Source organism: Scyliorhinus canicula, chromosome 2 (assembly GCF_902713615.1).
Source record: "Scyliorhinus canicula chromosome 2, sScyCan1.1, whole genome shotgun sequence".
NCBI classification, from domain to species: Eukaryota; Metazoa; Chordata; class Chondrichthyes; order Carcharhiniformes; family Scyliorhinidae; genus Scyliorhinus; species Scyliorhinus canicula.
The window spans coordinates 147,879,874-147,905,691 of record NC_052147.1 but is presented as its reverse complement, the minus strand read 5'-3'; the positions used below and the strand labels follow the sequence as shown (position 1 = coordinate 147,905,691).

Genomic DNA, 25,818 nt, shown 5'->3' with positions numbered 1-25,818 from the left:
TGGTGACGGAACAGTCCAGCTAACATGACGCCACATTCACAACCCAAAGGACATTCCAACATCGCAGCATTAAACTCAAAACGGACACCGGTCAGCCACTCTGCCGCAGCAAATCACATTGTGTAGCAACGGCAGACAGAGACGGATGGAAAAGGTGCACAACCCTCCACAGAAGCGGGTCAAATGGTGCTGCATCTGGTATTGCCGGATCCTCACTAAGCATATGTGCTCCACAAACCGGCAGCACAACCTCGGCCCAGCGCTCACCATCCATGTCTGTACAGGCTCTGAAAAAGCACAGCAACGCATGCCATACCTTATTCCACACAACAATAAATTTGGGGATGGGATGCAGCTGAACAAGAAACACGCCGACAGCAACAATTCACCCTCGTCGCCAGTTTGGGAAAGCGAGGGGAGTCTCACGAATTTTGTAAAAGTCTTTTTATTCAACAAATAACATTACATACAGGAGGCCCGGTACACCTCACAGGGTCCTGGCTCCTCTCTCGACAGCCCCACACTGGCTGAACTTTTACATCAGAGCTAATAAGCTACCCCGCCCATAGTGGGGGAGCTTGCAGCGCCAATGAGCACAGGTAGCAATTATCCCCAGCTGGATATGTCCCATGCAAGTTATTGTAGTAATGCCATTCAATGTCATGGGGAGATAGTTAGATTCCCTCTTGTTGTATAAAGCCATTGGCTGGCATTAGTGTGAAGCAAATGTTACTTGCCACTTGTCAGCTCAAGCTTGAACGTTGTCCGGTTCATGCTTCATGTGGACATGGACAGCTCATAGAACCATAGACTCATAGAATTTGCAGTGCAGAAGGAGGCCATTCAGCCTATTGAGTCTGCACAGCCCTTGGAAAGAGCACCCCATCTAAGCCCACGCCTCCATCCTATCCCCATAACCCAGTAACCCCATCTAACCTTTTTGTACACTAAGGGCAATTTAGCATGGCCAATCCATCTAACCTGCACATCTTTGGACTGTGGGAGGAAACCGGAGCACACAGAGGAAACCCACGCACACATGGGGAGAACATGCAAGCTCCGCACAAACAGTGACCAAAGGCGTTGTGAAGCAACTGTGCTAACCACTGTGCTATCATGCTGCCCTCACAGCTTCTGCATCTGTGGAGTATCCTGGTCCTGTATCCCAGGACTATGTCCTAATATGCTGCATCTTACATGGAAACCTGGACAATGAGTGACTACTAAGTGGGATGGGGAAGATGTTATATCGCAGCCAGATTGTTTCCTCAGCCAACATCCATACCCAGTTTAAAGCAGCAGAGAATGGCTAGACAGCAGTCAGGGCCCTAAAGCTCAGTCTCGCTGGACAGGTTTAAGACCAATGCCTGCACAGCTGTCAAAACACAATTATCCCGTCAGAGTATTTGACCAGAGGAGCTGTCAACATATGAACACGCGGCAGACAGAACTTTCCAGCAACCTTCAGTAAAATCCACGTGGCAGTTATAAATCAGTCAATGAAATAAGTCATGCACCATCTCCACCTCTGCCAATAATGAGATTGTTGCTTAAGCTTGAAGTATTTATAGAGGCACAATGGATGGTGAGCTCATTTACTGCTCAACATGGGAATATTTATAGAACAACAATAGCCCGTGTCCTTGTGTATATAATAAAGCAACCAGTGTTAAAATAAACTTCAGACACAAAGCTCTTCAGGCAATGGACAGAAACATTGTGCAGCGATCGCAGATATTCCTGGACTTCGAACAGAACCAGCGCAATGGGCCCTCTCATTCAATGAAGCGTAGGGGTCCAGAGGCCTTCCACCAGGTGCTGTCACATGGAGACCTGAGGCTCCTCAAGATCATGGTCAGCGAGTATCATGAAGATGTCAATTTGGTCTTCGAAGTCCGTAGCAAGGAAATGGAGTGGCAAGCGGAACCGGTGGCCCTGGGCATTTCAGGTACCCGCTGTGTGTGTCCCTCTTGGTTGCTGGCTCTCAATGTTTAATGCACAACACAGGAGGTAGGCATCTGATTTGTTGCCTGGGTGCAATATTGGCATTGTGGACTGCCCATCCCTAATTGCCCTTGTGGAAGTGGTGGTGAGCTGTTTTCTTGACCTGCTGCAGTCCATGCGATGTATGTACATGCACAGTGCTGTTGAGAGGGAGTTCAAGGATTTTGACCCAGCGACAGTGAAGGCGGAATGATGATATATTTCCAAGTCAGGATGGTGAGTGACTTGGAGAGAAGCTTACAGGAAATGGTGTTCCCATGTATCTGCTGCCCTTGTCCTTCTATATGTGGAGGTTGTGGGTTTGGAGGGTGCTGTCAAAGCAGGCATGCCTAGTTCTACAGTGCATCTTGTAAGTGGCAAAACCTCTAGCCACTGTGAGCTGGTAGTGGAAGGTGTGAATGTTGAAGGTTGTGGGTGAAGTGCCAATCAAGCAGTTTGCTTTGTCCGGGATGGTGTTGAACTTCTGAAGTATTGTTGGAGCTGTACTCATCCAGGCAAGTGGAGAGTATTCCATTACACTCCTGACTTGTTCTTTAAAGATGGTGAACAAGCTTTAGGGAGTCAGGAGGTGAGTTACTCGCTACTAAATTCCCAGCCTCTGGCTTGCTCTTATTGATGGTGGGATGTTCAGCGATGATAATGGCATTAAATGCCAAGGGGAAATGGTTAGAATCTGTCTTGTTGGAGATGTCAATTTTTATTACTGATCAGTTTAAGCCTCAACATTGTCCAGGCCTTGCTGCAAATAGAAATGGATTCACTGTCTCAGGAGTTGTGTATGGTACTGAAAATTGCCCAATCATCAGCGAACAATTCCACTTCTGACCTTATGATAGAGGGGAGGTCATTGATAAACAACTGAAGATGGTTGGGCAGAAGACACTACCCGCTGAGGAACTCCTGCAGAAATAGCCTGGGACTGAGATGATTGACCTCCAACAGCTACAACCTTTGTGCCAGGTATGACTCCAACCAGGGGAGAACTTTTCCACTGATACCCATCGACTCGTTTTACTTGGGGCCCATTGAAGTTACTCACTCATTCATAAGTGCTTTGCCTGAAGGTAGGTCATTGGCTCATTGTCTGCTGGTGTTTCATCCTGAGTCAATTTTCTTGACAGTTTTTATCTGTGGTAGTTTGCCATTGCCTTCCACTCTCAGGGATAAGGTGTGGTCGTAAGACCCAAGTCTACCTCAGCTAGAATGGGAATCAACACTGTGCTGTTATGTCATTCCGAACTACACTCTAGCCATTTAGCCAATGGCTCCCGCCTCCACCACATTGAAGACACACTCAATAAAATGCGGCCTTGATGTCAAGTTCTGGGGGAGACATGGCAGATGGTGAAATTTGAATTCAATAAAAATCTGGAATTAAAAGTCTAATGATGACCATGAAACCATTGTCGACTGTCGTAAAAACCCATCTGGTTCACTGACCTTTGAGAAAGGTAATCTGCTCCCTTTACCTGGCTTGGCCTACATGTGACTCCAGACCCACAGCATTGTGGTTGACTCATAAATGTCCTCTTAAATGACCGAGCAAACCAATCAGTTCAATTAGAGATGGGTAATAAATGCTGGTCCAACCAGCGACGCCCACATCCCATGAATTAATTTTTCAAAAACGCAGTCACTATCGCCTCGTCTCTGGAATTCAGCTCTTCTTTCTATGTTTGGACAGAGGCTGGAATGAGGTCAGAAACTGCATTCTCAGGCTGAACTCAAACTGAGCAACAGCAGTCAGGTTATTACTGTGTAAATGCCGCTTGATAGCACTGTTGACAACGCCTTCCATCACTTTGGTAATGATCGAGAGTGGACTGGTGAGGCGGTAATTGCTCAGAATGGCTATGTCCTGCTTGCTGTGGACAGGACATACCTGGGAAAACTTCAGCATTGTTGGATAGATACCAACTTTGTAGCTATACTTGGGTCAGCTGAGTTATGGGCATGACTAGTGCTGGAACTCAAATCTTCAGTTCTACTGCCAAGATGTTGTCAGGGCCAATACCCTTTGCAGTAAACAGTGCCGACATCCATTTCTTGATATCATGTGAAGTGAATTGAATTGGCTGAGGTCTGTGATATACTGGGGACCTCAGGATCATCCACATGACATTTTTGGCTGAAGATGGTCGGTAATATTTCAGCCTTTTGTACTAACATAATGGGTCCCTACACCATTACCTCTGCCACTGAACGTAGGCAGAGGTAATCCTTTTGCCTCTATTAATCTGCTTGTCTGTAAACAATGCATCACAAAATGACTGGATGGACGTCTACAAAACTTGGTACATGAATAGTGTATAGCCCAAGGAAAAACTGATTAACTTTAACAAATATGCAGGTCTGGATCTTGGAATGGCGAATTGACCTTTTGTTTTAGAATGTGGTGTGTTATTTTATTTGGAATGTTGTCTATTTTGGAATGTTGTGGATTGTGTCAGCCGCTGTGTGGCAATTTATCTCAGCTGTCAAAAGTGTGAGCAGAGTTTTTGCAGCGGGTTGTTGGATGTGGATTGGCTAGAGATTTCCTCGATGAGACAGCAGCATTTAATAAAAAGATTTCCTTTTTCTGCTTTGTAGTTAAAAGCATCAACCAGGCAGGAAAAAGCCTCAAGGAAGAGCTGGGTCAATGTAATAATGTTGTGTTGACAGAGTGTGGTGAAGGTAAGCACGCTACTGAGTGCCCACTTCACTTGTTGAGGTTGGCGATGTTTGTGGAGCTTCCTCCTCCTGTTGTTTAATTGTCTGCCAGCATTTATGACTGGATGTGGCAGGTCTGCAGAGCTTTGATCTGATCCATGGGTTGTGAGGTCGCTTTGTCCTATCTATTGTAGCACGTTGCCACCTTTGTTGAGAAACAGAAAATAGGAGCAGAAGGCCATTCGGCCCTTCGAGCCTGCTCCACCATTCGTCATGATCGTGGCATATCATCCAACTCAGTAACCCTTTTCCACTTTCTCCCCATATCCTTTGATAGAAACAAATCAAAGTGGAGAATATGGGCGACATGTTATGGGCTACTAACCCTTTAGTAATTAGCTTCACCAGATTGATAGCACATTTTTAGGTATCTTTGGTACTATCCCTGGCATATTCTCCTGCACTCTTCAGTCAACCAGGGTAACGGTAGTGTTGTGATGGATTCCACCAATTAAACACTGACGACACGGGTGCAGGTTTCGGTCAATTTATTCTTCCAACTAGATGGGACAGTCCTATCTCAGAGAGACCTCCACAATAACATTCTGTCAGATTTCAGATTCTGACTATCTTTATAAGGTTTAAGTCACACATACAGCACATTGCTCAAATTCCAATCTTGTTAACATGAAGGCTTATATTAACCCGATGCCTTTGTCCCCGGCATTAGGGATCCGCCCTGCTAGCACTATCTATCTTTTCCACTGTCTCCTGGAGGTTGCTTTTATCTCTCTGACTCCATGTTTGCCCTTCTATTGTTCTAATGTGTTCTGGCTGAATGCCGTGCTTACACTGACTAAGGGCCTGCAGGAACACAAGGGGTGCGATTCAACGGAACAATTTCTACGTTCGTTTGTGGCTAGTTTTTCAGGCAGTTTCCCGCCGGCTCTTCCGGTGTGTTCCCCACTGCTACCAAATGACACTTCGCCCTTAGTGTGGTAGCGAGCGGGAGCTGCCGCGAGCATTCTAGCGAGGCCGGCAATGCTATTCAACATTAATTGGCCCACTTGACAAGGCCCCACAGGCTCCTCACCTCGTTCACCAGGCCGCCCTAACAACATCGAGCGGCACTTAAATAGCAGTTACACAGGCTTGGTTGGGTGACCTGTACAATTTCCTATGGTTGGAAAAGATGAGAGTATGAGTTAAGGGGCTCAACAGAGGGGTTTGAGAAAAGGTGGGGATGTTCGTGACCGTGTTTGAGGAATTGTTTGTCGCGGGGGCAGGGTTAAAAAGGGGAAAAAATTGTACAGACCGTATAGTTGATTGTTGGGAAGTATGTTTCCCGGGATGTTAATGTACTATAACCTGTTTTGATATACGTTAGTCGTATAATACATTTAAAAAAAAACTTGGCAGCATGTAAACCGAGGAGGACAATGTAGGACTTCAGAAGGACATAGTTGGTGGAGTGGGCAGATAGGTGACAGGTGAAGTTCAGTGTGGAGAAGTGTGAAGTGATGCATTTTGGTGAGAAGAACATGGAGAGACAATATAAAATAAAGAGTCAAATTCTTAAAGGGTGCGGAAGCAGAGGGACCAGGGTATATATGTGCATAGATATGTGGAGAGAGCAGTTAATAAAGCAAATAGTATTCTGGGCTTTATTAATGGGGACATAGAGTACACGAGCAAGGAGGTTATGTTGCACTTATACAAGACACTAGTTACACCTCAGCTGGAATATTGTGTACAGTCCCGTACTCAAGTATAGGAAGGCTGTGAACACATTGGAGAGGGTGCAGAAAAGGTTTACAAGAATGGTCCCAGGAATGAGAAACTTCAGTTCTGAGGATAGATTGGAGAGATTGGGCTGTTCTCCTTGGAGAGGAGATTCTTTTTTAATAAACATTTTATTGAGGTATTTTTTGGTTTTACAACAACAACAAAATAAACAATGTACATGGTGCAAAAGCCGTCTCCATTCCTTACAGGTCCCACCTTTATTAATCCCCTACTCTAAGCTAATTAACCCCCCCCCCCTTCTGCTGATGATTAATTTTCCGTGAAGAAGTTGACGAACGGTTGCCACCTCCGGGTGAACCCTAACATTGACCCTCTCAAGGCAAACTTGATTTTCTCCAAACAGAGAAAGCTAGCCATGTCCGATAGCCAGGTCTCCGACTTCGGGGGCTATGAGTTCCTCCAAGCTAATAGTATCTGTCTCCAGGCTACCAGGGAAGCAAAGGCCAGAACGTCTGCCTCTTTCTCCTCCTGGATTCCCGGTCTTCCGACACTCTGACAATCGGCACCTCTGGACTTGGTGCCACCCTTGTTTTTCTGTTTTTTAAAAATAATTTTTATTGGAATTTTTTGAAAAATATATATCAACAGAACAATAATAATAATAACAATAATAAACACTCCCCGGCACCCGTAACAACGCATGTAACGAACCCCCCCATCACCCCCCCAAACCCAATAAACAAAATAAATTAATAATAAGCAAATTAACTTAAACAATACCCCCTGAGACACCCCCCCCCCTCCTTCCCCCCCCCCCCTCCCCCCCCGGGTTGCTGCTGCTGCTGACCTAGTTCCTTATCGTTGAGCCAGAAAGTCAAGGAAAGGCTGCCACCTCCTAAAGAACCCTTGTACCGACCCTCTCAGGGCGAATTTGACCCTCTCCAGCTTAATAAAACCCGCCATGTGATTGATCCAGGTCTCCACGCTCGGAGGTCTCGCACCTTTCCACTGCAGCAAGATCCTCCGCCGGGCTACTAGGGACGCAAAGGCCAAAACATCGGCCTCTTTCGCCTCCTGCACTCCCGGCTCCACCCCAACCCCAAATATCGCGAGTCCCCAGCCTGGCTTGACCCTGGACCCTACCACCCTCGACACCGTCCTCGCCACCCCCCGCCAGAATTCCCCCAGTGCCGGGCATGCCCAAAACATATGGGCATGGTTCGCTGGGCTCCCCGAACACTTAATGCACCTGTCCTCACCCCCAAAAAAATTGCTCATCCTCGTCCCGGACATATGAGCCCTGTGCAGTACCTTGAACTGGATGAGGCTAAGCCTCGCACATGACGAGGAGGAGTTAACCCTCTCCAGGGCGTCCGCCCATGTCCCCTCCTCAATCTGCTCCCCCAGCTCCACTTCCCACTTAGCCTTCAGCTCCTCTACCGATGCCTCCTCCACTTCCTCCATCACCTGGTAGATGTCAGACACCTTCCCATCCCCGACCCACACCCCCGAAAGCACCCTATCCCTTACCCCCCCGCGGGGTCAGCGAAGGGAACCCCTCCACCTGCCGCCTAGCAAACACCTTGACCTGAAGGTACCTGAACATATTCCCCGGGGGGAGCTCAAACTTCTCCTCCAGTTCACCCAGGCTCGCAAACCTCCCGTCAATGAACAGGTCTCCCAACTTCCTAATGCCCGTCCTGTGCCACCCCAGGAACCCGCCATCAATGTTCCCTGGGACAAACCGGTGGTTCCCCCGCAGCGGGGCCTCCACCGAGCCCCCCACTTCACCCTGTGTCGCCTCCACTGCCCCCAAATTTTCAGGGTAGCCGCCACCACCGGGCTCGTGGTAGACCTCGTTGGAGGGAGCGGCAATGGCGCCGTTACCAGTGCCTTCAGGCTCGTGCCTCCACAGGACGCCATCTTCATCCGTTTTTCACCCTCGGAGTCCCATGCGCCCAAACAAATCCCAGAATGCTGCTGTTCACCCTCCTAAAGAAGGCCCTCAGAATGAAAATGGGGAGGCACTGAAACAAAAACAAAAACCTCGGGAGCACCGTCATTTTAACGGACTGTACTCTACCCGCCAACGACAACAGCAGCATGTCCCACCTTTTAAATTCCTCCTCCATCTGCTCCACCAACCTAGTAAAATTAAGCTTGTGCAGGGCCCCCCCAGCTCCCAGCCACCTGGACCCCTAGGTACCTGAAGCTCTTCCCTGCCTGCTTCAGTGGGAGCCTACCAATCCCCTCCTCTTGATACCTCGGATGCACCACAAACAACTCACTCTTGCCTAGGTTCAACTTATACCCCGAGAAACCCCCGAATTCACTAAGAATCCTCATCACCTCCGGCATCCCCCCCACCGGGTCCGCCACATACAGCAACATGTCGTCCGCATACAGCGACACTCGATGCTCCTCCCCACCCCGCACCAGGCCCCTCCACCCCCCTGACTCCCTGAGAGCCATGGCAAGAGGCTCAATTGCCAACGCAAAAAGCAAGGGGGACGGGGGGCACCCCTGCCTCGTCCCACGGTGGAGCCTGATGTACTCGGACCTCCTCCCATTTGTCGTTACACTCGCCATCGGGGCCTCGTACAGCAACCTCACCCATTTAATAAACCCCATCCCAAACCCGAACCTCTCTAACACCTTCCACAAGTACCCCCACTCAACCCTATCAAAGGCCTTCTCCGCATCCAATGCCACCACAATCTCTGCCTCTCCTTCTGCCGCCGGCATCATTATCACATTTAGCAGCCTTCGCATGTTCGTGTTCAACTGCCTCCCCTTCACAAAACCCATCTGATCTTCATGTATCACCCCCGGCACACAGTCCTCTATTCTAGTGGCCAAGATCTTCGCCAGCAACTTGGCGTCCACATTCAGCAGCGAAATCGGCCTATATGACCCCCACTGCAGAGGGTCCTTGTCCCGCTTCAGGATCAAGGAAATCAGCGCCCGTGACATAGTTGGGGGGCAAAGCCCCCCCCCCCCTTGCCTCGTTAAAGGTCCGGAGAAACAGGGGGCCCAACAGGTCCAAATACCTTTTATAAAATTCAGCCGGAAACCCGTCCGGCCCTGGCGCCTTCCCCGACTGCATGCTCCCTATTCCTTTGACCACCTCCTCCAGCTCGATCGGTGCCCCCAGTCCCTCCACCTGCTCCTCCTCCACCCTCGGGAATCGCAGTTTGTCCAAAAAGCGCCCCATTCCACCCCCCTCCACTGGGGGCTCCGACCGGTATAGTTCCCCATAGAAGTCTCTGAAGACCCCATTAACATCTACCCCCCTCCACACCACCTTCCCAGCTCTATCCGTCACTCCCCCAATCTCCCTGGCCGCGTCCCGCTTTCGGAGCTGGTGTGCCAGCATCCTGCTCGCCTTCTCCCCGTACTCATACACCGCCCCCTGTGCTTTCCTCCACTGAGCTTCCGCCTTTCTGGTAGTCAATAGGTCGAATCTGGCCTGAAGGCTACGCCTCTCCCCCAGCAATCCCTCCTCTGGAGCCTCCGAATATCTCCTATCCACCCGCACCATCTCCCCTATCAGTCTCTCCCTCTCCCTCTGCTCCCCCCTCTCCCCTCATTTCAATTCCCCCCTCATCACCGCCTTCAATGCCTCCCAGACTATCCCCACTCGGACCTCCCCGTTGTCATTGGCCTCAAGGTACCTCTCGATACACCCCCGAACCCTCTCGGCCACCTCCTCATCTGCCAGCAGCCCCACCTCCATGCGCCAGAGCGGACGTTGGTCCCTCTCTTCCCCCAGCCCGAGGTCCACCCAGTGCGGGGCATGATCTGAAATGGCAATAGCGGAGTATTCCACTTCCTCCACCCTCGAAACCAACCCCCTACTCAGGACAAAAAAAATCAATCCTCGAGTAGGTTTTATGTACGTGGGAGAAAAACGAGTACTCCCTGGCCTTTGGCCTCGCAAACCTCCAGGGTTCCACCCCTCCCATCTGATCCATAAATCCCCTCAGCACCTTAGCCGCCGCCGGCCTCCTACCTGTCCGGGACTTGGATCGATCCAATGGGGGATCCAGCACCGTGTTGAAGTCCCCCCCCCCCATGATCAGGCCCCCCACCTCCAGGTCCGGAATGCAGCCCAACATGCGCCGCATAAACCCCGCATCGTCCCAATTTGGGCCGTAAACAATCACCAACACCACCCGCTCCCCCTGCAGCTTACCACTCACCATCACGTACCTCCCGCCACTGTCAGCCACCACATTTAACGCCTCAAACGACACCTTCTTCCCCACCAGGATCGCCACCCCCCTACTCTTCTCATCCAGCCCTGAGTGAAATACTTGGCCCACCCATCCCTTCCTCAGCCGGACCTGGTCCGCCACTTTCAGGTGTGTCTCCTGGAGCATGGCCACATCCGCCTTCAGCCCCTTCAGGTGCGCAAATACCCGGGCCCGTTTGACCGGCCCATTCAGCCCCCTGACATTCCAGGTTATCAGCCGGATCAGAGGGCTCCCTGCCCCCCTCCCCTGCCGATTAGCCATACCCCATCCCTTGCCCACCCCCGGCCAGCGTCCCCCGCTCTGCCAGTTTCCCACGGCGGCAACTCCCCCCCCTCCAGCACCCCCTGCGTCCTCTAGCTCCTTCCTGACCGTTTCAGCAGCAACCCGGTACCCCCCCCCCCCCCTCCCCCCCCCAGGCTAGGACCCCTCCTAGCCGCGCCCCTCCCTCCATAGCACTCCCGTGAGCCATCTAACTTCTGCTGACCCCGGCGACTCCCGCCCTACCTCCGACTCCTCCCCACATGGGACTACCCCTCCTCCATCGTGCCCATCAGCAGGTCCTCCCCCCCCCCTCCCCCCGCTCTTGCGCGGGAAAAGAAAACTGCCAGCAATGACCCGCGCTTCTCAGCCCCGACCCCGCCCCCACCATCTCACAGCGCGGGAAACCTGCAGAAAGCCCGTGCTTTCGCCCTGCCCGGCCCCGCCTCCTCCAGGGCCACTCCCATTGTCAGTCCCCCCCCACCAGCTCCCCGAACTCCCCGTTTACCCCTCTGCCCGAACTCGTCCACCCGACCCCTGCAGAAAAACCCATATAGAAAAGACAAATCGACATCACCCCACCCACCCTAAGGCCAACCCACATCTTACATTAAACCAAGCAAATACAAATACAGTATTATACAGCATTCCCCATCTTAGGCCCTCAGTTTGAGTCCAATTTCTCGGCCTGCACAAAGGCCCACGCCTCCTCCGGGGACTCAAAATAATGGTGCTGATCCTTATAGGTGACCCACAGACGCGCCGGCTGCAACATGCCGACCCCTCCAGCCCCTCCGTGAGGCCCAGGATCTGCAAATTTTTCCTCCTCGACCAGTTGTCCAGCTCCTCGAACCGCTCCTGCCATCTTTTATGGAGCGCCTCGTGCATCTCCACCTTCCTCGCCACGTCCATGACCTCATCCTCCCTTTTGGAGGCCTGCTCCTGCAGCTCCCGGATCGCAGCCCCCTGGTCTGTCTGGGTCTCCATCAGCTCTCTGTTGGTTACCTTCAGCGACTCCAGCAGCTCCAACTTAAGCTCCTGGAAGCAGCGCAGCAGAGTTGCCTGCTGCTCCTGAGCCCACTGCCTCAGCTCCTCAAGGCCTCCGCCGGCCGCCATTTTGTCTTCCTTCCCCCGCTTTTTCAGGGTGCTTTCTCCGGTTTTCTCCTTACCCCACTCCTGGTCCGGACCATAGGACCGTTGGGGTCGGCTCCTGACCTCTTACCACGTCGGGATTTGCCGCCACAGCTCCGTTGGGGGCCCTGAAAAGAGCCCCAAAGTCCGTTCTCAGCGGGAGCTGCCGAATGTGCGGCTTAGCTCCTCATTGCCGCCACCGGAAGTCCTACTGGAGTTTTTTGATGATGTAACGAGCAGAATAGATGAGGATGAACCAGTGGATGTGGTGTTTTTGGATTTACAGAAAGCTTTTGATAAATTCCTCCATTAGAGGTTAGTGTGCAAAATTAAAGCCAATGGGATTCGGGGTAATATATTGGTGAGGATTGAGAATTGTTTAGCAGACAGGAAACAGAAAGTAGGGGAAAATGGATCTTTTTCAGTGTAGAAGGTGGTGATTAGTGGGGTCCCACAGGGATCAGTGTTTGGACTCCAGCTATTCACAATACACGTCAATGATTTGGATGAGGGAACTAAGGATTATATTTCCAAGTTTGCTGATGACCCAAAACATGATGGGAATGTAAGTGGTGAGGAGGATGTTATGATGCTTCAAGGTAATTTAGACAAGTTGAGGAGTGAGTGGGTAAAGACATGACAGATGCAGTGTGAGTGGATAAATGTGAAGTTATCCACTTCAGAAGCAGAAACAGAATGGCAGAGTATAATTTAAAAATTGATAAACTAATTGATGGTGGTGGAATGGTCAGCACTGCTGCTTACAGTGCTGGGGACCCGGATTCAATCCTGACCCCGAGTCACTGTCTGTATGGAGTTTTCACATTCTCCTCGTGTCTAGGTGGGTTTCACCCCCACACCCCAAAGATCTGCAGGTTAGGTGAATTGGCCACATTTAAATTTCCCCTTAACTGGAAAAAATATTGGGCACTCTAAATTTATATTTTTAAAAATTGATGAACTGGAAAACATTGATGTACAAATGGGGCTTGGGCTGCTGGTACACCAGTCATTGAGAGCAAGCATGCAGGTGCAGCAAGCAGTTAGGATGGCAAATGGTATGTTGGCCGTCATTACAAAGAGGACTTGAGCACAGGAGCAAGGATATTTTGCTGCAGCTGTACAGAACCTTGGTGAGACCACACCTGGAGTAGTGTGTGGAGTTTTGGTTTCTTTATCTAAGGAACATATACTTTCCATAGCAAAGGTTCACCAGGCCGATTCCTAGCAGGATTGTCATATGAGGAGAGATTTGGTCGACTGGGCCTGCATTCACTGGAATTTAGAAGAATGATGGGGGATCTGGTTGAAATGTAGAACGTTCTGACAGGGCTGAACAGACTGGATGCAGGGATGATGTTTTCTCTGGTGGGGTGGGGGGGGGGGGAATGTAGAACAAGTATCACAGTCTCAGGATACTGGGTAGGCCTTTTAGGATTGAGATTAGGAGAAATGTCTTCACTCAGAGGGCTGGGGCAAACCTGTGAAATTCTCGACCAAAGAAGGCTGTGGATGTCAAATCACTGAACATATTTAAGCAGGAAATAGATTTCTCGACTTTAAAGGTGATAAGGGGCATGGGGAGAGCACAGTGGCACAGTGGTTAGCACTGCTGCCTCACGGTGCCGAGGTCCCAGGTTCGATCCCGGCCCCGGGTCACTGTCCGTGTGGAATTTGCACATTCTCCCCTGTCTGCGTGGGTCTCACCCCCACAATCCATTGTTGTGCAGGTAAGTGGATAGGCCACACTAAATTGCCCCTTCATTGGAAAAAATAATTAGGTAATCTAAAAAGTTTTTTAAAAGGAAAAAAAAAATCAAACTCACAATCTTCCAGTCCGGACCACAAAGAAACGTAAAATTATTTTTGCCACTAAATAAATAACCTTTATTGTCACAAGTAGGCTTACATTAACACCGCAATGAGGTTACTGTGAAAAGCCCCTAGTCACCAAATTCCGGCGTCTGTTCGGGTACACAGAGGGAGAATTCAGAATTCTCAGCTGGTACGGGATTGAGCCCGCGCTGCTGGCCTTGTTCTGCATCACAACCAGCTAGCTAGCCCACTGAGCTAAACCAACCCCACCGGCACTATCAACCACTATCGACATCTTCTTTAGTCTTTAACACTATCATTAACACTCCCTTTGTTTTGTTCCCATTGCACCTTTGTCAAATCTCTCCCAACTCCCACCTATTCCTGACCTTCTATTTTGCTCCATCTGCTCCACCCTGTCTTAAACAGTATAAAATCCATCACATTTCTCCCTCTCTTTAGCTCCGAAGAACTTAAAGCGTTCACTCTGTTTCTCTCGTGCAGCATGGTGGCGCAGTGGTTAGCACTGCTACCTTAGGGAGCCGAGGCCCGGGTTCGATCCCGGCCCCAGGTCACTGTCCGTGTGGAGTTTGCGCATTCTCCCCGTGTCTGTGTGGGTCTCACCCCCACAACCCAAAGATGTGCAGGGTAGGTAATTTGTCAGGCTAAATTGCCCCTTAATTGGGAAAACAAATTAAAACTCTCTTTCCTCCTCCACAAATGCTGTGTTTTTCCAGCATTTTCTGTTTTTAATTTATATTATATATGTTACGCAAAATCCTACAGCTCTGCTAAAACAAAATAATACTATCAATGATACTATTGATCTAATTTCGATTGAATACTATCAGTTGAAAACTATCGATCTAGTTTTCACTATTTAGATAAAGACACAGAAAGCAAAGCAAGCTAGCATTTAGGAGCAGGTTATTAGGCTCTTCGAATTACACTTGCGTCTCGAAAACTCCAAATCATGGATAAATGTTACAGGGTAAATAAAGAAGTGAAGAGCCCTGGAAAAGATATTCTGTCAGGTGAGGTAGCTCCAGTATTACTTCATTAAATATTCACAATGTCGAGTTATGCAATGATATTCCATTGTTTTGTTTTGTGCTGATTGGTTATTACTAAATCAGTAATTTTTTTAAATATAAATTTAGAGTCCCCAATTCATTTTTTCCAATTAAGGGGCAATTTAGCATGGCCAATCCACTTACCCTCCATATCTTTGGGTTGTGGGGGTGAAACCCACGCAAACACAGGGACAATGTGCAAACTCCACACGGACAGTGACCCAGAGCCAGGATCGAACCTGGGACCTTCGCCTCATGAGGCAGCAGTGCTAACCACTGTGCTACCGTGCTGCCCTATTACTAAATCAGTAATGACGCCAAATAACAATTTGTGTTTATTTTTCAGCTTTGGCCCAGTAAAACAGCCCAAGGTGCTTCACAGGAGCGCCTTTCAAAGTAACTTTGACATCAACCTGCATTTATACAGATAGTAAGACAGATGAGGCAGGTTTTATGGAGCATTTTTAAAAATGAGAGAGAGATAGTGAGGTGGAGATGTTTAAGGCTGGAATTCCAGAGCTTAAGGTCTAGGTGACTGAAGGTTCTTCCATCAATAGTAGAGGGATGAAAATCAGGAACATGTAAACAACAAACAGAACTGAAGGAGCACAGAGATTCCAGATTTACATAGAACATAGAACATACAGTGCAGAAAGAGGCCATTCGGCCCATCGAGTCTGCACCGACCCACTTAAGCCCTCACTTCAACCCTATCCCCTAACCCAATAAACTCTCCTAACCTTTTTGGACATTAAGGGCAATTTATCATGGCCAATCCACCTAACCTACACGTCTTTGGATTGTGGGAGGAAACCGGAGCACCCAGAGGAAACTCACACAGACACGGGGAGAACGTGCAGACTCCACAAAGACAGTGACCCAGCAGGGAATCGAACCTGGGACGCTGGAGCTGTGAAGCCACAGTGCTAACCACTATGCTACCGTGCTGCCCTAACAGTGCTAATTTACTGCGAGTTAAGGGACGGGTATCTCAAGTCTATGGATGGCTAACGTGGAAATAACCATAGGGCAGGCATTTCAATCCCCCCCCATACCGTGTTTTGCGGTGGTGGAAGCAGCCCGCCATTCAATCCTCCAAGCCCACCACTGTCAATGGGGTTTCCCGTTCACACCCTCTGCCACGGTGTGGAGGGGGAGTTGCCATTGGCAGAACCGGAAGGTCCCACTGGCAGGAAGTGGGATCCCTCCCAAATCCCTCCCAAAGTCTGTAATAACTACAACCAGTTACCATGGGCGGGATTCTCCCCTACCCGGCGTGACGGAGGGTGCCGGCGTAGGGGAGTGGCGCCAACCACTCAGGGGTCGCGCCTCCTCCAAAGGTGGGGAATTCTCCCCACCTTTGGGGGCCAGCCCCGCGCCGGAGCAGTTTGCACCGGTAGACTGGCGCAAACACCCGGCGCAGTCGGTAGCGGGGCTGGCCGAAAGGCTTTCGGCGGTCGGCGCATGCGCCGGCAGTGACGTCAGCGGCAGCTGGCCGCTGACCTCACTGCCGGCGCATGCGCGATGCGGGGTTCTCCTCCGCGTCCGCCATGGCGGAGGCCGTGGCGGCGCGGAAGGAGAAAGAGTGCCCCCACGGCACTGCCCCGCGGAGTGAGCGGGGGGCCCTGATCGCGGGCCAGGCTTCCGTGGGGGCACCCCCCTGGGTCCGATCGCCCCCCGCCCCCCCCCAGGACCCCGGGGGCCCGCTCGCGCCGCTGAGTCCGCCGTTTCTGAGGTGGTGTACACCTCGGCGGCGGGAGAAGGCCTCCCAGCGGCGGGACTTCGGCCCATCCGGGCCGGAGATTTAAAGGTGAGTTTAAAAAAAATGAAATCCCGCCGGCGCCAGCTGTTTTCACAGGCTGCCGGCGGGATTTGCACAACGCCGGTTTTTTACCGGCGGGAGAATTAGGAGACCTGCGGGAGCGGAAATCACGCCGCTTCCCGCCAATTCTCCGACCCTGCGTGGGGTCGGAGAATCCCGCCCCATGTCATTCACTGCTGCATTAACGTAAAAGCTAAAGGCCTATTTTATCATGTACACAGGTGCATCAACTTCAGCAGTGACCAGGAGAAGCAGAGGCTACTAGACCCATAAGACATTGGAAACCACATTAAGGTCTGGGCATCATTGACTGGCATCACTGACCGGCAGCACAGCAGCACAGTGTACAGAGCCAGGGTCCCAGGTTCGATTCCCGCTTGGGTCACTGTCTGTGCGGAGTCTGCACGTTCTCCCCGTGTCTGCGTGGGTTTCCTCCGGGTGCTCCGGTTTCCTTCCACGAGTCCCGAAAGGTGTGCTTGTTAGGTGAATTGTACATTCTGAATTCTCCCTCTGTGTACCAGAACAGGCGCCGGAGGCGACTAGGGGCTTTTCACAGTAACTTCATTGCAGTGTTAATGTAAGCCCACTTGTGGCAATATTAAAGATTATTATTATCATATGCTCACCTAGTAATAATCCAATGGCGGAGCTCAACAAGATTGGCTATGATTCCACCAAGTGACTGTAGTACTGTGTGTTCATTACATATCAACCACATTCCCATCTTTTCTTCTAGTTTTGTGGCTCATTAGGTGCTTGCAAAATATGAAATGGGCTTGGCAACGCACTATGACTTGCAATTTTTCTGAATCTTCCATTACTGCATTCACATTGCACAAAAAAACAAAAAGCTATTCAATCAGTAGCAGTTCCAAGTTAGCATCAAATGGTTCAAAATGATAACAATATTGCCCCCACCCCCACCTCCCCACCCCCAATAGGCTTTAACTGCGATGTCTTTCATCAGCGTTTGTTCATTAGCTTGAACATTATGGGTGGGATTTTCTGTTGGCTGATGCTGAAATTGGGAAACGCGATTGGGTGGAGAATTGGATCCGATACGGAAATCACAGCGGACGGCAATTTAACACCAGATCTGAATTCTCCGTCACCTCGACAGCGGAGTCAATGTGGTCCAGAATTCACATAGAGTAACCATCGTTTGCATATCATTAGCGGGCCCGACCCGGTATTCTTCGGTGTCTCCATGATTCTCCATCTCCGAGGGGCCGGGTTCCCGGCAGCGAGGTTCACCTGTGCTTTTAAAAATCATGAACCCAGGTGCATTATGGAGTGAGTGTGCACACAGAGGCAGCTCCTGCCTAAGATTGGAGAAAAGAGCTCTTTTTTGGGCAGCACGGGTTGGAATTTCGATGAAAAGGCGTGGGGGAAGGTTCAAGGAGTATTTTCCCCCAGGAATAGGATGTTTCTTGGTTATCAGACCCTTAGAAACAGTGCAAGATTTGTCTGAACAGCAACAAACAAAAGCAAGCATGCTAGCGGGGGAAGGGCCAGTTTATAGGTCTCAAGCTGACCTGAGGGCCTTTATGAAAGCTGAATTCCAGCAGCAGAGGGAAGAACTGTGAAAAGATCTCACCAAGGCCATTAAAGAAGCGGAGACGGACTTCCGGTAGCGGTGATGCGGAGCTAAGCCGCACGTTCAGTGGCTCCCACTATTTTCGGACTTTGGGGCTCTTTTACGGGCTCGCAGTGGTGCTGTTTGGGCTTTTCCCCGTGGGGGAACACTCCTTCTCAGATTCTCCACCGGTGGATGGCCTGGACTAGGAGTGGAGCGGTCAGAAAATCGGCTTTGTAGGTGCGGCACCACAGCTCCCGCTACTTAAGGCCTTTTGGGCCGATTTGAGGGCCTCAAACAGTGCTGTCTCAACGAATCCCGGTGGAGGAAGGTGTCTAGAGGCGCATTCCCCATAATTTATGGTGCTCACCCGGAGTGGGGCAAAGGAAAAAGCTGCAGCAGCTCCCCAAGAAAAGCGGAGGAAGCAGGACAAAATGGCGGCCGGTGGAACACCCAAGGACTGGTGGAAGTGGGCGCAGGAGCAGCAGGCCTCTCTTCTGCGCTGTTTTGCGGAGCTGAAGGCTGAGTTGCTGGACTCCCTGAATGCGACTACCAACAAGCTGCTTGGGACCCAGGCGGCCCAGGAGGTGTCTATTCGGGAATTGCAGCAGCAGGCCGCTGAGAGGGAGGAGGAGGCCGTGGTCCTCGCGGGGAAAGTGGAGATGCACGAGGCACTTCACAAAAAGTGGCAGGACCGCTTGGAGGAGCTGGACGTTCGCACGAGGCGAAAGAATTTGAGGATCCTGGGCCTGGCGGAGGGGCTGGAAGGGTCGGCTCTCCCGTCGTACGTGACCACGATGTTGAGCTCGTTGATGGGAGCGGGGTCCTTCCATTTGCCCCTGGAGCTGGAGGGAGCTCACAGAGTGCTGGCCAGGAGGCCTAAGGCAAATGAACCCCCGCGGGCGGTGCTGGTGCGGTTCCATCGGTTTAGTGACCGGGAGTGTGTGCTGCGCTGGGCCAAGAAAGAGAGGAGCAGCAAGTGGGAGAATTCGATAGTGCGAATCTACCAGGACTGGAGTGCGGAGGTGGCAAAGCGGCGGGCCGGGTTCAACCGGACGAAGGCGGTGCTGCATGCCAAGCAGGTCAGATTTGGAATGCTGCAGCCTGCGCGTCTGTGGGTGACATATAAGGACCGGCACCACTACTTCGAGTCCCCGGAGGAGACGTGGGCCTTTGTACAGGTGGAGAAACTGGACTCGAACTAGGGTCTGGGGACACGCTATGGCCGTTGCTGTTTTTGCTGTTGCTGTTCTTCAATTTTGACACGTGTTTTTTTTATGCTGGTTTTCTTTTTGCTCTGTTTCCAGGTGGGTTTGTCTGTTGGGTATGGGTGTGGGGTAAGTGGGGAACGTTGGGGGCATGTGCTTTATATGTTCTCTTCGGTACGGGGCTGGGGGTTGGGGTGAAACTGGATTTTGAGGAGCTGCGTCAGAAGGGTGGGGTGTGGCAGTGTGAAAGCGCGGGCTTTCCTCTGGTTGTCCGCGCTGCGGGGCGGGGGGGCGGAGCTGGAGGTGGGGGCGTGGCCTCTACTGGTTTTCTTTCCCGCGCTGAAGCGGTGCCAAGGAGGTGTGGCAAAAGGGGGATGACCCCATGCCGGGAGGAGATGGGTTTTGGCAGGAGCAGCCGGGTCAGCAGAAGTCAGCTGACTCACGGAAGTACCATGGAGGGTGCGTCGCGGCTAGGAGGGGTCCTAGCCTGGGGGGGTGGGGGGGGATACCGGGTTGCTGCTGGAATGGCCAGGAAGGAGCTGGCATGGGCCGGGGGGGTAGAGGAGAGGCGTTATCGCCATGGGGAACGGATCAGGCGGGGCGAGCTGGCCTGAGGCGAGCAGTCGATAAGCTATGGCTAGCCAGCGGGGGAGAGGGGCAGGTTGCCCTCTGATCCGTCTGATTACCTGGAACGTGAGGGGGCTGAATGGGCCGGTTAAGAGAACTAGGGTAATTTCTCATCTGAAGGGGCTGAAGGCGGACGTGGCTATGCTCCAGGAGACCCACTTGAAGGTGGCGGACCAGGTTCGTCTGAGGAAGGGGTGGGTGGGGCAGGTTTTTCACTCAGGATTGGACGCGAAGAACCCGGGGGTGGCGATTCTGGTGGGGAAGAGGGTGGCGTTCGAGGCGGCTGAGGTGGTGTCGGACAAGGAGGGCAGATATATTATGGTGAAGGGTAGGCTGCAGGGAGAGAAGGTGGTGCTGGTTAATGTATATGCCCCGAATTGGGATGATGCCGGCTTCATGAGGCGCTTGTTGGGCCGCATTCCGGACCTAGAGGCAGGGGGCCTGATCATGGGGGGAGACTTTAACACAGTGCTGGATCCCCCACTGGACCGGTCCAGTTCAAGGACGGGTAGGAGACCGGCGGCGGCCAAAGTACTGAGGGGGTTTATGGACCAGATGGGAGGGGTGGATCCCTGGAGGTTTGGGAGGCCGAGAGCGCGGGAGTATTCCTTTTTCTCCCATGTCCATAGGGTCTATTCCCGAATAGATTTTTTCATCCTGAGCAGGGGATTGATCCCGAAGGTGCAGGATGCAGAGTTTTCGGCCATAGCAATTTCAGACCATGCTCCGCACTTGGTTGATCTGGAGATGGGGGAGGCGCGGGACCAGCGCCCGCTCTGGCGCCTGGATGTGGGGCTGCTGGCTGATGAGGAGGTGTGTAGGAGGGTCCGGGGAAGTATTGAGGGGTATCTTGATACCAACGACACTGGGGAGGTCCGGGTGGGGATGGTCTGGGAGGCTCTGAAAGCAGTGATCCGGGGGGAGCTGATCTCCATACGGACCCATGGGGAAAGGAGGGAGAGGAAGGAGAGGGAGAGACTGGTGAGGGAGCTCCTGGATGTGGACAGGAGATACGCGGAGGCACCGGAGGAGGGGTTGCTGGGGGAACGGCGTAGTTTGCAGGCCAAATTTGACTTGTTGACCACCAGAAAGGCAGAGACACAGTGGAGGAGGTCGCAGGGCGCGGTATATGAGTATGGGGAGAAGGCGAGCAGGATGTTGGCGCATCAGCTCCGCAGGCGGGATGCGGCTAGGGAAATTGGTGGAGTGACGGATAGGGGTGGGAATGTAATGCAGAAGGGGACAGAAGTAAATGGGGTCTTTAGGGACTTCTACGAGGAACTGTACCGGTCAGAACCTCCGATGGGGAGAGGGGGGATGGAGAGCTTCATGAACAGGCTATGCTTCCCAAGGGTTCAAGAGGAGCTGGTAGAGGGGCTGGGGGCGCCGATAGAGTTGGAGGAGCTAGTCAGGGGGATCAGGCAAATGCAGTCAGGTAAGGCGCCGGGGCCGGACGGGTTCCCGGTGGAATTTTATAAAAAGTATGCGGATCTGGTGGGCCCCCTGTTGGTGCGAGCCTTCAATGAGGCATGGGAGGGGGGGGCTTTGCCCCCGACGATGTCGCGGGCACTGATCTCTCTGATCCTGAAGCGGGATAAGGACCCCTTGCAGTGTGGATCATACAGGCCTATCTCGCTCCTCAATGTTGACGCTAAGTTGCTGGCAAAGATCCTGGCCACCAGGATAGAGGACTGTGTGCCAGGGGTGATACATGAGGATCAGACAGGATTTGTCAAGGGACGGCAGCTCAACACGAATGTGCGGAGACTACTAAATGTTATTATGATGCCGGCAGTGGAGGTGGAGGCTGAGATAGTGGTGGCGCTGGATGCGGAGAAAGCATTTGATAGAGTTGAGTGGGGGTACCTGTGGGAGGTGCTGGAGCGGTTCGGATTCGGGGAGGGATTCATCAAATGGGTGAGGCTGCTCTACGCGGCTCCGATGGCAAGTGTAGTTACCAATGGAAGGAGATCGGAGTACTTTAGGCTCTACCGTGGGACCAGGCAGGGGTGCCCCCTGTCCCCCTTGCTCTTTGCACTGGCGATTGAACCTCTGGCTATGGCGTTGAGGGAGTCAGGGAGATGGAGGGGTCTGGTGCGGGGTGGGGAGGAACATCGTGTATCGCTGTATGCGGACGACCTGCTGTTGTATGTGGCGGATCCAGAAGGGGGAATGCCGGGGGTGATGGAGCTGTTAGCGGAATTTGGGGGCTTCTCGGGCTATAAGTTAAATTTAGGCAAGAGTGAGGTATTTGTAGTACACCCGGGTGATCAGGAGGAGGGAATTGGGAGACTCCCATTTAAGAGGGCAGTGAAGAGTTTCAGATACCTGGGGGTGCAGGTGGCCAGGAGTTGGGGGACTCTCCATAAGCTTAATTTTACCAGGCTGGTGGAGCAGATGGAAGAGGAATTTAAAAGGTGGGACATGGTGCCGCTATCGTTGGCGGGTAGAGTGCAGTCCGTCAAAATGACGGTTCTCCCGAGGTTCTTGTTCCTTTTTCAGTGTTTGCCCATCTTTATCCCTAGGGCCTTTTTTAGAAGGGTGACTAGCAGCATCATGAGCTTTTTTTGGGCGCATGGGACCCCGAGGGTGAAGAGGGTCTTCTTGGAGCGGGGTAGAGATGGTGGGGGGCTGGCGTTACCCAATCTCTCGGGGTATTATTGGGGGGCCAATGTGTCGATGGTGCGCAAGTGGGTAATGGAGGGGGAGGGGGCAGCATGGAAACGGATGGAGAGGGCGTCCTGTGGCGATACAAGCCTGGGGGCCCTGGTAACGGCGCCGTGGCCGTTCCCTCCTACGAGGTATACCACGAGCCCGGTGGTGGCGGCTACCCTCAAGATTTGGGGGCAGTGGAGGCGACATAGGGGAGAAGTGGGGGGCTCGATGGAGGCTCCGTTAAGGGGGAACCATAGGTTCGTCCCGGGGAACATTGATGGGGGATTTCAGGGTTGGCACAGAGCGGGCATCAGACAGCTGAGGGACCAGTTTATTGATGGGAGGTTTGCGAGCCTGGGGGAGTTGGAGGAGAAATTTGGGCTCCCCCCGGGGAACATGTTCAGGTATCTGCAGGTAAAGGCATTTGCTAGGCGGCAGGTGGAGGGATTCCCTTCGCTTCCCGCGAGGGGGGTGAGCGACTGGGTGCTTTCGGGGGTCTGGGTCGGAGAGGGGAAGATATCTGATATCTACAAGGTTATGCAGGAGGCGGAGGAGGCGTCAGTAGAGGAGCTGAAAGCTAAGTGGGAGGGGGAACTGGGGGAACAGATCGAAGACGGGACATGGGCTGATGCCCTGGAGAGGGTTAATTCTTCCTCCTCGTGTGCGCGGCTTAGCCTCATCCAATTCAAGGTGCTGCACCGGGCCCACATGACTGGGACGAGGATGAGTAGGTTCTTTGGGGGTGAGGACAGGTGTGTCAGGTGCTCGGGGAGTCCAGCGAACCATGCCCATATGTTCTGGGCATGCCCGGCACTGGAGGAGTTCTGGAAGGGGGTGGCGAGGACGGTGTCGAGGGTGGTGGGATCCAGGGTCAAGCCAGGATGGGGACTTGCGATTTTTGGGGTTGGGGTGGAGCCGGGAGTGCAGGAGGCGAAAGAGGCCGGTGTGCTGGCCTTTGCGTCCCTAGTAGCCCGGCGAAGGATCTTGCTACAATGGAAGGATGCGAGGCCCCCAAGCGTGGAGACCTGGATCAATGACATGGCGGGTTTCATTAAACTAGAGAAGGTCAAATTCGCCCTGAGAGGGTCGGTACAAGGGTTCTTTAGGCGGTGGCAGCCTTTTCTCGACTTTCTGGCTCAACGATAGGGTACTGGGACAGTAGCAGCAGCAACCCGGGGAGGGAAAAGGGGAGGGAAAAGGGGGGGGGGCCGACAATGACTATGTTTGTTTATTTAATTTTAATATTTTTTTAAGTTCTGTTGTTGTTCATTAGGGTTGGGGGGGTGGGGGGATGTGATACATGCGCCGATACGGTCTGGGGGTGTCACAGTTATTATGGGTTATTTTGTTGCATTTCATTGTTTGTCGTTATGTTTTATATTTTCTGTAAAAAATTCCAATAAAAATTATATAAAAAAATAAATTTAAAAAAATCATGAACCCAGCGTTGTGGCTGATGAGGGAGAGAGAGGGGGTAAGACATAGAAAGGCGCGACCATGGGCTGCCGGGCTGGAAACTGGCTGAGCTGGTTAGGGGGGGGGGGGGGGGGGGGGGGGCCCTGTCAGGACCGGTGGGGGGGGTTACAGGGGAACGGGCCGTAGAGCCAGGGTGTCTCCCATAGGACTGGACGGTGCCCTGGCAACCATCAAAACAGCCATCTTCCTGCACACCCCACTGACCACCCACCTTGGACCCTGGTTCTGTAAAGTGACATTGGCCGTATGGGTGTCCCCTGCACCCCAACCTTCACCATACCACCCCCCCACCCAGCTGCCGACCGCCGGCCAGGCATCAGGCAGCCCACCCAAGGGCAATGCACACTGTAATGCCTACGGGGGCCCAGGTGGAGCCTTGGAGCGTGCCGCTGGCAAGGTAATGGCAGCCAATGGTACCCCTGGCAACAGAGGGAGGTGCCAGGGCCAGAGGCCCCCACGATGCCGCGAACCAAAGTGGCCAGAGGTGTGGAGATGGGGAGGGAACGTGCGGGCGCAGAGCCACAGTGCCAATCAGGGCCACCATGTAGCCCGGTGGACATGGTTGGGCACAGCAGCATGCACCATGCTAACATGTCAGCGACAATGGATATTGGAATTCAACCAGCAATGGTGCCCTCCCTGATCATTGCTGCAGCCCTGGGGGATGCCTTGCCGCTGTATGAGCTGGAGTTGCTCAAGGAGGAGGTAAAGCTGCAGCAGCAGAGGATGCTGCAGAGGAACAGGCGGCAGCCACCCAGGATGGAGAGCCGGCCGTCCAACAGGCCGAGGAGGTGGAGGAGGTAATAATAATTTTTGTTATTGTCACAAGTAGGCTTACATTGACACTGCAATGAAGTTACTGTGAAAAGCCCCTAGTTGCCACACTCCAGCGCCTGTTCGGGTACACAGAGGGAGAATTCAGAATTTCCAAATTACCGAACAGCACGTCTTTCGGAACTTGTGGGAGGAAACCGGAGCATCTGGAGGAAACCCACGCAGATACGGGGAGAACGTGCAGACTCCGCACTGACAGTGACCCAAGCGAGAATCGGAAATGGGACCCCAGTGCTGTGAAGCAACGGTGCTAACCACTGTGTAGGATGCGCTGCATGAGGCCTCATGTGTACTGGCAGTGCCTGTCATTTGAGGACCTGCTGGACCGGGCATGCCGTCGAAGACTTTGGGCGGAATTCTCCGCTCCCCACGTGGCATGGGAGATTCGTGGGAGGGCCTCCTGACATTTTTCGCGCCCCCCTGGCACCCCCAGCGATTCTCCCCCCCACCCCACCCACCCCCCCCCCCCCCCCCCCCCCCCCAGCTTGGAAAAATCGGCGCTCGCCGTTTTTCACAGCGAACAGCGATTCTCTGAGCCCGATGGGCCGAGCGGCCGGCCCTTCACGCCCGTTTCACCACGGCAGTAACCACACCTGGTCGCTGCATTCGTGAAATGGGCGCCAGATGCCTGGTTGGGGCATCTAGGGGCCCAATTGGCACGGGAGCACCGCAACTGTGCTCGGTAGGG

At 52.6% G+C, this 25,818-nt stretch overlaps 1 protein-coding gene across 1 annotated transcript in view; it reads left to right on the top strand.

Moving 5' to 3' along the window:
- Window positions 1-1,694: 1,694 nt before the first annotated feature.
- The window catches only part of LOC119962413 (ankyrin repeat and SOCS box protein 18-like), a 48,249-nt gene continuing 24,125 nt past the window's right edge, over window positions 1,695-25,818 (top strand). Inside the window, exon 1 of the mRNA XM_038790371.1 lies at window positions 1,695-1,948. Within this exon, the coding sequence (XP_038646299.1) occupies window positions 1,705-1,948 (244 nt within the window). The 5' untranslated portion in view covers window positions 1,695-1,704. The remainder of the gene's footprint in view (window positions 1,949-25,818) is intronic.